Here is a 16368-nt window from a genome sequence, read left to right on the forward strand (position 1 = left end):
CTATCTGAAACTAAACCTGTCAAAAACTGAACTCCTCGTGTTCTCTCCCTCTACTAACCTACCTTTGCCTGACATTGCCATCTCCGTGTGCGGTTCCACCATTACTCCAAAGCAACATGCCCGCTGCCTTGGGGTCATCCTTGATTCTGACCTTTCATTCACCCCCCACATCCGATCACTGGCTCGCTCTTCTTACCTGCATCTCAAAAACATTTCTAGAATTCGCCCTTTTCTTACTTTCGACTCTGCAAAAACTCTTACTGTTTCACTTATTCATTCTCGTCTGGACTATTGTAACTCTCTACTAATCGGCCTCCCTCTTACCAAACTTTCCCCGCTCCAATCTGTCCTGAATGCTGCTGCCAGGATCATATTCCTCACCAACCGTTACACCGATGCCTCTACCTTGTGCCAGTCATTACACTGGCTACTAGTGTTGAGCATTCCGATACCGCAAGTATCGGGTATCGGCCGATACTTGCGGTATCGGAATTCCGATACCGAGATCCGATACTTTTGTGGTATCGGGTATCGGTATCGGATACATAGAGATGTGTAAAATAAAGAATTAAAATAAAAAATATTGATATATTTACCTCTCCGGCGGCCCCTGGTGAGTCCGCGGGTAACCGGCAGGCTTCGTTGTTCAAAATCAGCGCTTTTAGGACCTGAGAATCACGTCCCGGCTTCTGATTGGTCGCGGGCCGCCCATGTGACCGCCACGCGACCAATCACAAGCCGCGACGTCACCGCAAGCTATTAGCGCGCTCATTTTTGAAAAATGAGCGCGTTAATGACTTTCAAAGACGTAGCGGCTTGTGAATGGTCGCGGCCACGCGACCAATCACAAGCCGCGACGTCACCGCAAGCTATTAACGCGCTCATTTTTAAAAATGAGCGCGTTAATGGCTTTCAAAGACGTAGCGGGTTGTGATTGGTCGCGGCCGCGACCAATCACAAGCCGCGACGTCACCGCAAGCTATTAACGCGCTCATTTTTAAAAATGAGCGCGTTAATGACTTTCAAAGACGTAGCGGCTTGTGATTGGTCGCGTGGCCGCGACCAATCACAAGCCGCGACGTCACCGCAAGCTATTAACGCGCTCATTTTTAAAAATGAGCGCGTTAATGGCTTTCAAAAACGTAGCGGGTTGTGATTGGTCGCGGCCGCGACCAATCACAAGCCGCTACGTCTTTGAAAGTCATTAACACGCTCATTTTTAAAAATGAGCGCGTTAATAGCTTGCGGTGACGTCGCGGCTTGTGATTGGTCGCGGCCGCGACCAATCACAACCCGCTACGTCTTTGAAAGCCATTAACGCGCTCATTTTTAAAAATGAGCGCGTTAATAGCTTGCGGTGACGTCGCGGCTTGTGATTGGTCGCGGCCACGCGACCAATCACAAGCCGCTACGTCTTTGAAAGTCATTAACGCGCTCATTTTTCAAAAATGAGCGCGCTAATAGCTTGCGGTGACGTCGCGGCTTGTGATTGGTCGCGTGGCGGTCACATGGGCGGCCCGCGACCAATCAGAAGCCGGGACGTGATTCTCAGGTCCTAAAAGCGCTGATTTTGAACAAAGAAGCCTGCCGGTTACCCGCGCTGAGTTCAGGGGCCGCCGGAGAGGTAAATATATCAATATTTTTTATTTTAAGTCTTTATTTTACACATCCCTATGGATCCCAGGGCCTGAAGGAGAGTTTCCTCTCCTTCAGACCCTGGGAACCATGAGAATACCTTCCGATACTTGATGTCCCATTGACTTGTATTGGTATCGGATATCGGTATCGGCGATATCCGATATTTTTCGGGTATCGGCCGATACTATCCGATACCGATACTTTCAAGTATCGGACGGTATCGCTCAACACTACTGGCTACCCATCCACTCCAGAATCCAGTACAAAACTACTACCCTCATCCACAAAGCACTCCATGGCTCAGCACCACCCTACATCTCCTCTCTGGTCTCAGTCTACCACCCTACCCGTGCCCTCCGCTCCGCTAATGACCTCAGGTTAGCATCCTCAATAATCAGAACCTCCCACTCCCGTCTCCAAGACTTTACACGTGCTGCGCCGATTCTTTGGAATGCACTACCTAGGTTAATACGATTAATCCCCAATCCCCACAGTTTTAAGCGTACCCTAAAAACTCATTTGTTCAGACTGGCCTACCGCCTCAATGCATTAACCTAACGATCCCTGTGTGGCCTAATTAAAAAAAAAAAAAAAATCAGGTTCCTCGCATTATGTTCTCATTCATTTTATGCAGTTAATAGCCCTCTGTGTCGTTACTGCTACATACTTAGGCAATTAACTGGTTCATGCAGCTTTACATGAACACCCAAGCCTTACACTATGGCTGGTCCGAATAACTAAAGCAATTGTTACCATCCACCTCTCGTGTCTCCCCTTTTCCTCATAGATTGTAAGCTTGCGAGCAGGGCCCTCACTCCTCTTGGTATCTGTTTTGAACTGTATTTCTGTTATGCTGTAATGTCTATTGTCTGTACAAATCCCCTCTATAATTTGTAAAGCGCTGCGGAATATGTTGGCGCTATATAAATAAAAATTATTATTATTATTATAACTCTATCTAGCGCTGTTAATTATAGGGTAATGTCAATAACATTGATGTGTAGAAGAAAAGGGGCAGAGTAGAAGCCTAGCTCTTATAAATATTTTATATATTTGCATTATTTCTAGTTGTGGAGCCGATTGTGCAGGCTGTCCAATACCGCCAGCTGGGAAGCTATCATGTCATAGACATCAACAGTGAGATACTGTTACCAATCATGCAGTCGGCAATTGAAAAAGTGAACGGAGAGATGAACCACCAATTCCACTTTGGTCTTGAAAATCTGACAAAGGCGGAGCAACAGGTCAGAAAAAACCTTTTCACTAGGCATTCTAGGAACTGGATCCAGAGGCGTAGTTAGGGGATCAGCTCCAGAGGAGTGAAACACATATGAGTGGATCCTAACAAAGTATCTATGTTTACAATTATGGTGGTGCACCCTAATCATAGTGGGATAAAGTGGAACCTCAGCAAACAACCATGCTGCTACTGAAAACAACTATACAAAGATCAAAACTGATATTACCACATACAATGGGGGATATCAGTCCTGCAGAACATATTAATAGATTACAGTACAGTTAGATATTAGGTTAGGGGGGACATTCTTTTTAAGTAATAATGCTTACTATGTGCCGCTTTGATAGTTACAATACACTGAGTGCCCCATTATGTAATAATGCCTCTTAAGTACCTGCTTAACATTTAAAGGGAACCTGTCACCCCGTTTTTTGAGATTGAGATATAAATACTGTTAAATAGGGCCTGCGCTGTGTGTCACTATAGTGTATGTAGTGTACCCCGATTCCCCACCTATGCTGAGAAATAACTTACCAAAGTCGCCATTTTCGCCTGTCAATCAGGCTGGTCAGGTCGGGAGGGCGTGTTCACAGCGCTGGTTCTTCCTCAGCTTTACGTTGGTGGCGTAGTGGTGTCCGCATGTTGAGGTGACTAATCCACTGTGGGCACGTGAACAAGCAGCGCGCGATCTGCGCTGTCATCCCTTTCGTCGGTGGGGGCGGCCATCTTCCTGGGGCCGCGCGTGCGCAGATCGAGTGCTCTGCTGCACGGGGCTTCAGGAAAATGGCCGCGGGATGCCGCGCGTGCGCATTAGAGATCGCTGCAGCCATTTTCCCAAAGCCGAGATGCAAACTCGGCTTTGGGAAAATGGCCGCCGCGATCTCTAATGCGCACGGGCGGCATCCCGCGGCAATTTTCCTGAAGCCCCGTGCAGCAGAGCACTCGATCTGCGCACGCGCGGCCCCAGGAAGATGGCCGCCCCCACCGACGAAAGGGATGACAGCGCAGATCGCACGCTGCTTGTTCACGTGCCCACAGTGGATTAGTCACTTCAACAGGCGCACACCACTACGCCACCAACGTAAAGCTGAGGAAGAACCAGCGCTGTGAACACGCCCTCCCGACCTGACCAGCCTGATTGACAGGCGAAAACGGCGACTTTGGTAAGTTATTTCTCAGCATAGGTGGGGAATCGGGGTACACTACATACACTATAGTAACACACAGCGCAGGCCCTATTTAACAGTATTTATATCTCAATCTCAAAAAACGGGGTGACAGGTTCCCTTTAATAATGGCTCCTGACTTCCTGCCACATATAGTAATTGTGTCTCCTGACTAACATACATACATAAAATGATAATGGCCTTTGCGTCTCTCCCACATAATGTCCCCTGAGTTCCCTATGTCACGGGGTCCTTCTCCAGTATCACACAATCAGCAGAATAAGAGAAGAGTGAACAATCCTAAGACCTTTATTTAGGCAGAAATACAAAGGTCCATATATAATCCACCACACAAATGATAAGATAGTCCAGAACCCAAGTGCAGTTCACTAACAGGATAAAAGCCCTGGGAGATGAGAGTCCAACAATCCAGCAGACAGAGGATAACATAGTCCATATGTTCTTCTTTCTCTCTGAGGTGATGTGATCATTTCATAGTTCCGCACAGGACTTGTTTTGGTGTCTCACCTCCCTGATATTTTAAAAGTCCCCCTCCTCATTCACAGGTCAGGGGGGAGGTCCCAGGGGCTCATTGTTTCCACAAGCTAGTTCAATACTGTATGTCATTAGCATATTAGCAAACCGCATTATTCACTGACCCTGTGAGAAGACAACAATACAGTTCTGGGGGGGCTGATATCAGATGGCAACCACAGCCATTCATCAATTAGCAAATAACTCATCCTACAAGAGAATGCCATGAAAATCAGTAAAATATTAATACAAATATAATGATATCCACATACCATATCCCACCATCACACCCTACCCTTACACACAGCGTGATCTTTCACACACAGATCCATCCCACACAACATGATTCCCCTCACATAGATTAATCCCCCACACATAGCATGATCCTCCACTCACAAAGCATGATTACCCACACACAGCATGATGCCCCATACACAGTATGATCCCCCACATACAACATGATTCCTCTACACACACACGCAGCTTGATCCCCACATACAGAATGATCCTCCACACATTTTAATTCCCCATACACAAAGTATGGCCCCACACACAGTATGATACTCCAAACGGTTTTGATTGCCCCCACAGAACATTATCAATAGTGTGATTATCACACATAGTATGATCCCTCACACACAGCTGATCCTTCACACCCAATATGATCTTCCACACACAGCATGATCCCCCACAGACAGTATGATCCCTCAATCATCATGATTCATCACATACAGCATGATACTACTCACAGAATATAATACCCCCCACAGAATATGGTTCCCCACACAACATGATCTCGCACACATAGCGTTATTCCCCACACACAGCATGATCCCACACACACGGCACAATCCCACACACACGACACGATCCCACACACACAGCATTATACCCCACACACGGCACGATTCCAACCACACAGCATGATACCCCACACACTGCACGATCCCACACACACACGGCACAATCCCACACACACAGCATGATCCCACACACACAGCATGATCCCACACACGGCACGATCCCCCACACACGGCACGATCACCCACACACAGCATGATACCCCACACACGGCACGATCCCCCACACACGGCACGATCACCCACACACAGCGTGATCCCACACACATCATGATCCCCCGCACTACCCTATTGATTGGAACAAATTTAAATAATGCTTCCAACATCATCAGTACAGAATTATTCCTACACCTAATATCTATATTACTCCCATTATTGTAATCATGATAATGTAAAAGAATTATTTCAAGTGTAGTAAAGGCTATGTGCACACATCAGGATTTCTTGCAGAAATTTCCTGAACAAAACCTGACATTTTCTGCAAGAAATCCGTATGCGTTTTTTTCGCGCTTCTCTCGCATTTTTTGCGCGTTTTTTTGAGGATTTTTTGTGGTTTTTTTCCGGAGATTTCCCAATGCAATAATATAGTGGGAAATCCGCAAAATTAATGAACATGCTGCATTTTTTACCGCGATGCGTTTTTTTCGCGGGAAAAAACGCAACATATGCACAAAAATTGCAGAATGCATTATAAATGATAGGATGCATAATGTATGCATTTTTTAAGCGTTTTTATAGCAAAAAAACACCAACGCAAAAAATCCTGAATGTGTGCACACAGTCTTAGGGCTCATTTAGACGTCAGTGATTTTTTTCATCAGTATTTGTATGCCAAAGCCAGGAGTGTCTCCAAAACACAGAGCAGTGTCAGTCTTTCAATTGTCAGTCTTCCATGTATACAGTAGTTATTCTCTGTAGATTCCACACCCACTTTTGGCATACCAACACTAATGAAAAATCACTGACGTCTGAATGAACCCTTATTCCAATCTTCATAAATGGGTAATGTGTCTGTAGATACAAGTAATTTTGCAACTTACTTATTGAAATTTGCATCCATTTTTTAAATTTCAAAATGTGTTTCGTTTCCATCTCATTACTTTGGAGACGATCATCACAGCTCGATAGCAGAACATGCACAGTGCTTACAAGCTCTTTTCTTGGGCGTGTAATCCCTGTTTTGATGCTGGCCAGAACCAGCGGTACATACTGTTCCCCCATAATCTGAGCTAGATTCTGCTCACGGTCTCCAACAGCAAGCTGAGAAGAACGGCTGCAAATTTTTCTGAACAGTAAATTGTAAAAGCGCTTATACCTGTGTTTTCCAACAATATTCATCTATGAGGGTGAGAATAATCCTTTTAATAAAAAGTATTTGCTCATAGTATTGAAGGCTTTTACACAACATTATAAAGTTAAAAGGATAAAATCTACGGTGCATTTCTGTATCATAGATTTATACATCGAGCATTACTTTAAAGTAAATCTGTCATCAGGCTTTTGATACAGTACCTAATCTGAGAGCATCATGATGTAGAGGCAGAGACCCTGATTCCAGCCATTTATCACGTACTGGGCTGCTTAGTGGAGTGTTTTATCAGCAGGAGATTATCACTAGATGACTACTTGACCTACTACCTGGTAGTCAAGCCACGCCCCATCACTGAATGGCAGTTTTCTGCTTATGCACATGTAAGAGGGTGAACTGTAGTCCCACTGAGAGGGCACTAGGACACTGTGGTTTTTGCCTGTTGCAGCAAAGGACAGACCGTGCAAAACTCCCAGAGACAATGTGTGCTGGGGGGTGGGGTCGAGTGTCTCCGGTGTAAAGTGAAACTAAGAAGTGAGAGCTGAGAGAGAAAAGGCGGGAAGCAAAAGGAGAAGCTGCTGTGAGATCTTAAAAAGAGACTGTGTGGATTTACTAGGCAATTTCAAAGAGAAAAAAAACAAAACAAAAAAAAAACTCCAAGTAAATGTGGCGCTAAGCACCTACGGATTTTTTTAATTCATCCACTTCAAGTGAAAAATGTTAAAAAATTCATTTATTTTCTCAAAATAAAAGAACAAACAATACAATAAGCACTATAAAATTTTATAGTGCTTATTGTATTGTTTGTTCTTTTTGTTTTTTTACTACCTGATGAAGGCTGCACTGTAAAAATAGCAGCCGAAACGCGTTGTACTGTTTTTTAAAAAAATTTACAAATATATTTTATTTTGAGAAAATAAATGAATTTTTTAACATTTTTCACTTGAAGTAGATGAATTAAAAAAATCCGTAGGTGCTTAGCGCCACATTTACTTGGAGTTTTTTTTTTTGTTTTGTTTTTTTTCTCTTTGAAATTGCCACCTATGTGGATCTGAAGCAGGATCAACACATAGTTCTCCAAAGTGAGCTGCACACCTTATTGGATTATACAACATACGAAGAAGAGTTGCCTAAAGAATTGATTCCTTGAGAATCTCAACGTGCATTTCTTACCGATAGAAGGTGAGCACAACTACAAATAAAAGAAATGTTTTTAACTTGTTGGTAAAAACGTATTACGCTCAGAGGAAGCGCCGCACTTGTCTCTTTTTTTTTTTTTTTTTTCCCCTCTTTCCCTAAACCAGGGTATTTCTAAAGACTGTGTGGATTTACTGCAAGTGTTTTTGGAGGAAAAGAGGCTTTTGAGAGACTTTTTGTTGCTAACGTTCCCCTGGAGAAGAGCTAACCTTTTGTTTAACTCTGTGAGAGACTTGTGTTGCTAACGTTTCCTGGAGAGAAGCTAACCCTTTATCTAAGAAAAGACTGAGACTTTACTAAGAACCCAGTACGTATTTGGAAGTCTGTGGATTCCCTGTGCATTGAGTGGAGGAACAAGTCTGGACAGACTGCTGATACAGAGACGGACGGATTGTCGTGGAAGCATTCCTAGGAGCTACAGAAGCAGAGACTACATCGTGAGACCACTAACTAAGTCCCCGGCATTTGGGCTCGGCATCGGCCGACAAGACAAGAGGAGCTTGCTGTAACTTATTGGCGCTGAAGATAAGGACTGGCTGCAGCCTGTGCGGATTCCTGCCTGAGAGGAAATCCATCTCAGGATACGGTACCATAGTTATAGATACCCGGGTATCTCTGCTCAGAGTGTTAAATTGTTACTTTAGAGGTGTATCTTATATTAGAGTTGTGTAAGTTATACTCAATGTGCCATTCCAGGGGCTCCCTTAATAACACTACATTCAATTTACACTTGTTCCTGTTTTTAGTTGCCTGTTAGGTAAATTTCTTACTAGTCTGTTGTAGTATACAGTTCTCAGGAGACCTTGGAATGGCACAGTGATTTCAGCTGCTGCTGAGCTAGTGTATCTTTGGGGTGCATCTGCCTTAATATTCTCCATATTACCTTGATTATTTTGCCTTTGAGTAAATACCGTTGGAGATTTCTGCCTTGGTCTTGGTTTGTGACTCACTGGATCTTATTCGGACCTCTGTTCATTACACACAGAATACACATAAAGGTGTAAATCAGTGATGTGTGCAGAGTTATACAGGGCTCAGTATTCAGAGAACTGCTAGATCTGCAGAAGATGAAATAGACTTAAATAAAAATTGCAGCAAGTAGGCCAGTAAGTGTCACAGCAGTGGATTCAGGGTCTCTACCCCTACATCATGCTGCTTTCAGGTACGGTGGCAAAAACTTGGTGACAGATTCCCTTTAAAGCACTCCTACATATCAAAGTTGTCCTCTAGCTATAGGATCTGTAATAATTTACTAATTGCTGAGTGCCCAAATACAATATGTTGATTGGGATCTCTGGAGAGCAGAACCTATAATTTCAATTTCATCTCTCAGTTTAGGTACAGAACTCACTTTAATAGTCTGATATCCAAACCACAGTTATTTTTAATATACTTTTTTGGACTAATTTTACATACAATTTTTTATGTGAGTAGGTTGTAAGTGGATGGAACTACAAACTGGAGTATACAATCAGACAAACTAATTGCTCTAAAAGTTTATTTCCTAAATGGATTCCAGAAGAATGTCCCCTAGACAAAAATGGGGTAAGTGGTTCATTGAATTGTTCTAAATGTGTTGACGTCTGCCTATCTCTGTTTTAGACCACATGCACACATTCAGTATTTAGTGAGGTTTTTTTACATCAGTATTTGTAAGCCCAAACCAGAAGTGTGCCTCTTAGCTTAGGCCACATTCATATGTTCAGTATTAGATCTGTATGTTCCATCAGGATGTGGAAGCCAAAACCAGCAGTAGGTTGAAAAATGCCAAAGTGGTGATGTGTTTCTATTACACTTTTCCTCTGATTGTTCCCTCCCGATTTCCAATTACAAATACTGAGGTAATATAAAATTATTGCTCAAGTATAATGTGATATCAGAAGTACTGAACTCCAATTCCAATTTATGATTATTAATGAGAGAGGGAGGATGATGTGAATGTGATCACATGATATTCCCGCCCCTGCTATTGTAGTTTTCTGTGGCAGCACTTATCCTATACAGAATATGTCAGCACTTTAGATTGCTTCCGTACACATTAGGTTGTTGGCTGTCCAAGCTTAAAGTGGTTGTTTGGTCAAAAATGAAAAGTCTGCAGTCACTCTGTGTGACTTATACAGACTTATGAATCCTCCCTGTCTGTGATGAGGATTCGCCGATGTCTGCCTCGGGAACGTCGGTCAAGTATGCGATAGGCATATTCCTGGGTAGAACCCGTCTGGTGGGCACGACCTCGCTCAATACATGGGTACTGAGAGAGGCCGCACCTCGTCTTGTGAGAATGTCCGTCTAGTGGGTCCATTAGGCCGGTTTCACACATCAGTGGCTCCGGTACGTGAGGTGACAGTTTCCTCACGTACCGGAGCCACTGACACACGTAGACACATAAAAATCAATGCATCTGTTCAGATGTCATTGATTTTTTGCAGACCGTGTCTCCGTGTGCCAAACACGGAGACATGTCAGTGTTCATGGGAGCGCACGTATTACACGGACCCATTAAAGTCAATGGGTCCGTGTAAAACACGTACCGCACATGGACGTTGTCCGTGTGCAGTCCGTGTGCCGTGCAGGAGACAGCGCTACATTAAGCGCTGTCCCCCCCACTGGTGCTGAAGCCGCGATTCATATCTTCCCTGCAGCAGCGTTTACTGCAGAGAAGATATGAATAAGTGTGTTTAAAATAAAGATCTATGTGCCCCCCGCCCTCCCACCCCCTGTGTGCCCCTCCCTCCCCCCCCCCCCGCTGTTCTGAAAATACTCACCCTCCTCGCTCCCTCGCCGGTGCTGCTTCCTCTCTTGGCCGCATCTTCTCCTGTATGCAGTCACGTGGGGCCACTCATTTACAGTAATGAATATGCGGCTCCACCTCCCATAGGGGTGGAGCCGCATATTCATGACTGTAATCGGCGGCCCCACGTGACCGCATACAGGAGAAGCTGTGGCCAGAACAGGAAGAAGCGACAGCCAACAAGGGAGCCGGGTGTTGTGAATTCTGCTCTTGGGCTCCCTCCGGTGGTTATGAGTGGTAGTGCTGCGGTAGTTGGATCGCAGCATTCATCAGGTGTATCTATTTTTTGCAATTTGGGCTGGGCTATATAGCCTTACTTGTTCCTTTAGTCACTGCCAGTTGTCCATTGTTTTTGGAGGATTCACATCTCTCCTGTGCGCTGTGCTTTTCTTCAAAGATAAGTCCTGGCTTTGTTTTTGCTGTCCACCTGCTGTGGACCTTATAGTTCTGTGCATTTTCATGTTTCGTCTTGTCCAGTAATAACATGAGTGTTCAGGAGTTAGTTTCTCGTGTGGATCAGCATGCTGCTAGGGTACAGGGTATTTCAGATTATATTGTTCAGACTCCTGCCTTAGAACCTAGGATTCCCACTCCTGATTTATTCTTTGGTGACAGATCCAAATTTTTGAGTTTCAAAAATAACTGTAAACTGTTTTTTTGCATTGAGACCCCGGTCATCTGGTGATCCCATTCAGCAGGTTAAAATCATCATATCCCTGCTGCGTGGTGACCCACAGGATTGGGCATTTTCCCTGGAAACTGGCAATCCTGCTTTGCTTAATGTTGATTCTTTCTTTCAAGCATTGGGGTTATTGTATGATGAGCCTAATTCTGTGGATCAAGCTGAGAAAATCTTGCTGGACCTCGGTCAAGGTCAAGAAGTGGCAGAATCGTATTGCCAGAAATTTAGAAAATGGTCTGTAATGACTAAATGGAATGAGGATGCCTTGGCGGCAATTTTCAGAAAGGGTCTTTCTGAATCCGTTAAAGATGTTATGGTGGGGTTCCCCACGCCTGCTGGTCTGAGTGATTCTATGTCTCTGGCCATTCAGATTGATCGGCGCTTGCGCGAGCACAGAGTTGTGCACACTATGGTGTTGTCCTCTGAGCGGAGCCCTGAGCCTATGCAGTGTGATAGGATTTTGTCTAAAGCTGAACATCAAAGATTCAGGCGTCAGAATAGGTTGTGTTTTTACTGCGGCGATTCTGCTCATATTATTTCTGATTGCCCTAAGCGTACAAAGAGAATCGCTAGTTCTGTTACCATTACCATCAGTACTGTACAACCTAAATTTCTGTTATCTGTGACCTTGATCTGCTCATTATCATCATTTTCTGTCATGGCATTTGTGGATTCAGGCGCCGCTCTGAACTTAATGAACTTAGAATTTGCCAGACGTTGTGGTTTCCCCTTGCAGCCTTTGCAGAACCCTATTCCTTTAAGGGGCATTGATGCTACACCGTTGGCGAAAAATAAACCTCAGTTTTGGACACAGCTGACCATGGCGCCAGCCCATCAGGAAGATTGTCGGTTTCTGGTGTTGCATAATTTGCATGATGATGTTGTGCTGGGTTTTCCATGGTTACAGGTACATAATCCGGTGTTAGATTGGAAATCTATGTCTGTGACTAGTTGGGGTTGTCAGGGGGTTCATGGTCACGTTCCTTTAATGTCAATTTCCTCTTCCCCCTCTTCTGAAATTCCTGAGTTTTTGTCAGACTTCCAGGATGTATTCGATGAGCCCAAATCCAGTTCCCTTCCACCGCATAGGGACTGTGATTGTGCTATTGACTTGATTCCAGGTTGTAAGTTCCCTAAGGGCCGACTTTTCAACCTGTCTGTGCCAGAACATGCCGCCATGCGGAGCTATATTAAGGAGTCTTTGGAGAAGGGGCATATTCGGCCATCTTCTTCACCATTGGGAGCAGGTTTTTTTTTTGTTGCCAAGAAGGATGGCTCCTTGAGACCCTGTATTGATTATCACCTCTTGAATAAGATCACGGTCAAATTTCAATACCCTCTGCCTTTGCTTACTGATTTGTTTGCTAGGATTAAGGGGGCTAGCTGGTTTACTAAGATTGACCTTCGATGGGCATATAATCTTATTCGTATTAAGCAGGGTGACGAATGGAAAACTGCATTTAATACGCCCGAAGGCCATTTTGAATACCTTGTGATGCCATTCGAACTCTCTAATGCCCCATCTGTGTTCCAATCCTTCATGCATGATATCTTTCGGAGTTATCTTGATAAATTCATGGTTGTACAGTGGGGCAAAAAAGTATTTAGTCAGTCAGCAATAGTGCAAGTTCCACCACTTAAAAAGATGAGAGGCGTCTGTAATTTACTTCATAGGTAGACCTCAACTATGGGAGACAAACTGAGAAAAAAAAATCCAGAAAATCACATTGTCTGTTTTTTTAACATTTTATTTGTATATTATGGTAGAAAATAAGTATTTGGTCAGAAACAAAATTTCATCTCAATACTTTGTAATATATCCTTTGTTGGCAATGACAGAGGTCAAACGTTTTCTGTAAGTCTTCACAAGGTTGCCACACACTGTTGTTGGTATGTTGGCCCATTCCTCCATGCAGATCTCCTCTAGAGCAGTGATGTTTTTGGCTTTTCGCTTGGCAACACGGACTTTCAACTCCCTCCAAAGGTTTTCTATAGGGTTGAGATCTGGAGACTGGCTAGGCCACTCCAGGACCTTGAAATGCTTCTTACGAAGCCACTCCTTCGTTGCCCTGGCGATGTGCTTTGGATCATTGTCATGTTGAAAGACCCAGCCACGTTTCATCTTCAATGCCCTTGCTGATGGAAGGAGGTTTGCACTCAAAATCTCACGATACATGGCCCCATTCATTCTTTCATGTACCCGGATCAGTCGTCCTGGCCCCTTTGCAGAGAAACAGCCCCAAAGCATGATGTTTCCACCACCATGCTTTACAGTAGGTATGGTGTTTGATGGATGCAACTCAGTATTCTTTTTCCTCCAAACACGACAAGTTGTATTTCTACCAAACAGTTCCAGTTTGGTTTCATCAGACCATAGGACATTCTCCCAAAACTCCTCTGGATCATCCAAATGCTCTCTAGCAAACTTCAGACGGGCCCGGACATGTACTGGCTTAAGCAGTGGGACACGTCTGGCACTGCAGGATCTGAGTCCATGGTGGCGTAGTGTGTTACTTATGGTAGGCCTTGTTACATTGGTCCCAGCTCTCTGCAGTTCATTCACTAGGTCCCCCCGCGTGGTTCTGGGATTTTTGCTCACCGTTCTTGTGATCATTCTGACCCCACGGGGTGGGATTTTGCGTGGAGCCCCAGATCGAGGGAGATTATCAGTGGTCTTGTATGTCTTCCATTTTCTAATTATTGCTCCCACTGTTGATTTCTTCACTCCAAGCTGGTTGGCTATTGCAGATTCAGTCTTCCCAGCCTGGTGCAGGGCTACAATTTTGTTTCTGGTGTCCTTTGACAGCTCTTTGGTCTTCACCATAGTGGAATTTGGAGTCAGACTGTTTGAGGGTGTGCACAGGTGTCTTTTTATACTGATAACAAGTTTAAACATGTGCCATTACTACAGGTAATGAGTGGAGGAAAGAGGAGACTCTTAAAGAAGAAGTTACAGGTCTGTGAGAGCCAGAAATCTTGATTGTTTGTTTCTGACCAAATACTTATTTTCCACCATAATATGCAAATAAAATGTTAAAAAAACAGACAATGTGATTTTCTGGATTTTTTTTCTCAGTTTGTCTCCCATACTTGAGGTCTACCTATGATGTAAATTACAGACGCCTCTCATCTTTTTAAGTGGTGGAACTTGCACTATTGCTGACTGACTAAATACTTTTTTGCCCCACTGTATATTTGGATGATATTTTGATTTTTTCTGATGATTGGGAGTCTCATGTGAAACAGGTCAGGATGATATTTCAGATCCTCCGTAATAATGCTTTATTTGTGAAGGGGTCAAAGTGCCTCTTTGGAGTGCCGAAGGTTTCTTTTTTGGGCTTCATTTTTTCTCCCGCATCTATAGAAATGGATCTGGTTAAGGTTCAGGCCATTCATGATTGGATTCAGCCCACATCTGTGAAGAGCCTTCAGAAATTCTTGGGCTTTGCTAATTTTTATCGTCGTTTCATTGCCAACTTGTCCAGTGTGGTTAAACCTCTGACCGATTTGACGAAGAAAGGCGCTGATGTGACGAATTGGTCCTCTGCGGCTGTTTCTGCCTTTCAGGAGCTTAAACGCCGATTTACTTCTGCCCCTGTGTTGCGTCAGCCGGATGTTTCTCTTCCATTTCAGGTTGAGGTTGACGCGTCTGAGATTGAGGCAGGGGCCGTTTTGTCTCAGAGGAATTCTGATGGTTCCTTGATGAAACCGTGTGCCTTCTTTTCTCTGAAGTTTTCGCCTGCAGAACGCAATTATGATGTCGGCAATCAGGAGTTGTTGGCTATGAAGTGGGCATTTGAGGAGTGACGACATTGGCTTGAGGGGGCCAAGCACCGTATTGTTGTCCTGACCGATCATAAGAATCTGATTTACCTCGAGTCTGCCAAATGGCTGAATCCTAGACAGGCTCGATGGTCCCTGTTTTTCTCCCGTTTTGATTTTGTGGTCTCGTATATTCCTGGTACTAAGAATGTTAAGGTGGATGCCCTCTCTAGGAGTTTTTTTCCTGATTCCCCTGGGGTTCTTGAGCCGGTCGGCATTCTGAAGGAAGGGGTGGTTCTTTCTGCCATCTCCCCTGATTTACGACGGGTTCTTCAGGAATTTCAGGCTGATAAACCTGACCGCTGTCCAGTGGGGAAACTGTTTGTTCCTGATAGATGGACTAGTAAAGTGATTTCTGAGGTTCACTGTTCTGTGTTGGCTGGCCATCCTGGGATTTTTGGTACCAGAGATTTGGTTGGTAGGTCCTTTTGGTGGCCTTCTTTGTCGCGGGATGTGCGTTCTTTTGTGCAGTCCTGTGGGATTTGCGCGCGGGCTAAGCCTTGCTGTTCCCGCGCTAGTGGGTTGCTTCTGCCTTTGCCGGTCCCTGAGAGACCTTGGACGCATATTTCTATGGATTTTGTTTCAGATCTTCCGGTTTCCCAGAGGATGTCGGTTATCTGGGTGGTTTGTGACCGGTTTTCTAAGATGGCTCATTTGGTACCTTTGCCTAAATTGCCTTCCTCTTCTGATTTGGTTCCGTTGTTTTTTCAGCATGTGTTTCGTTTGCATGGCATTCCGGAGAATATTGTGTCCGATAGAGGTTCCCAGTTTGTTTCTAGGTTTTGGCGGGCCTTTTGTGCTAGGCTGGGCATTGATTTGTCTTTTTCTTCCGCATTTCATCCTCAGACAAATGGCCAGACCGAGCGAACTAATCAGACTTTGGAAACTTATTTGAGATGCTTTGTGTCTGCTGATCAGGATGATTGGGTGGCTTTCTTGCCAGTGGCCGAGTTTGCCCTTAATAATCGGGCTAGTTCTGCTACCTTGGTTTCGCCTTTTTTTTGTAATTTTGGTTTTCATCCTCGTTTTTCTTCAGGGCAGGTTGAGCCTTCTGATTGTCCTGGTGTGGATTCTGTGGTTGACAGGCTGCAGCGGATTTGGGCTCATGTGGTGGACAATTTGGTGTTGT

At 44.4% G+C, this 16368-nt stretch overlaps 1 protein-coding gene across 1 annotated transcript in view; it reads left to right on the top strand.

Annotated features, from left to right (window-relative positions):
• The window catches only part of LOC138638158 (T-kininogen 2-like), an 84723-nt gene that overhangs the window by 18869 nt on the left and 49486 nt on the right, over nucleotides 1-16368 (top strand). Inside the window, exons 5-6 of the mRNA XM_069727229.1 lie at nucleotides 2707-2882; nucleotides 9379-9489. Coding sequence (XP_069583330.1) covers nucleotides 2707-2882; nucleotides 9379-9489 — 287 coding nt within the window. The remainder of the gene's footprint in view (nucleotides 1-2706; nucleotides 2883-9378; nucleotides 9490-16368) is intronic.

This window comes from Ranitomeya imitator, chromosome 5 (assembly GCF_032444005.1).
Source record: "Ranitomeya imitator isolate aRanImi1 chromosome 5, aRanImi1.pri, whole genome shotgun sequence".
Lineage (NCBI taxonomy): Eukaryota > Metazoa > Chordata > Amphibia > Anura > Dendrobatidae > Ranitomeya > Ranitomeya imitator.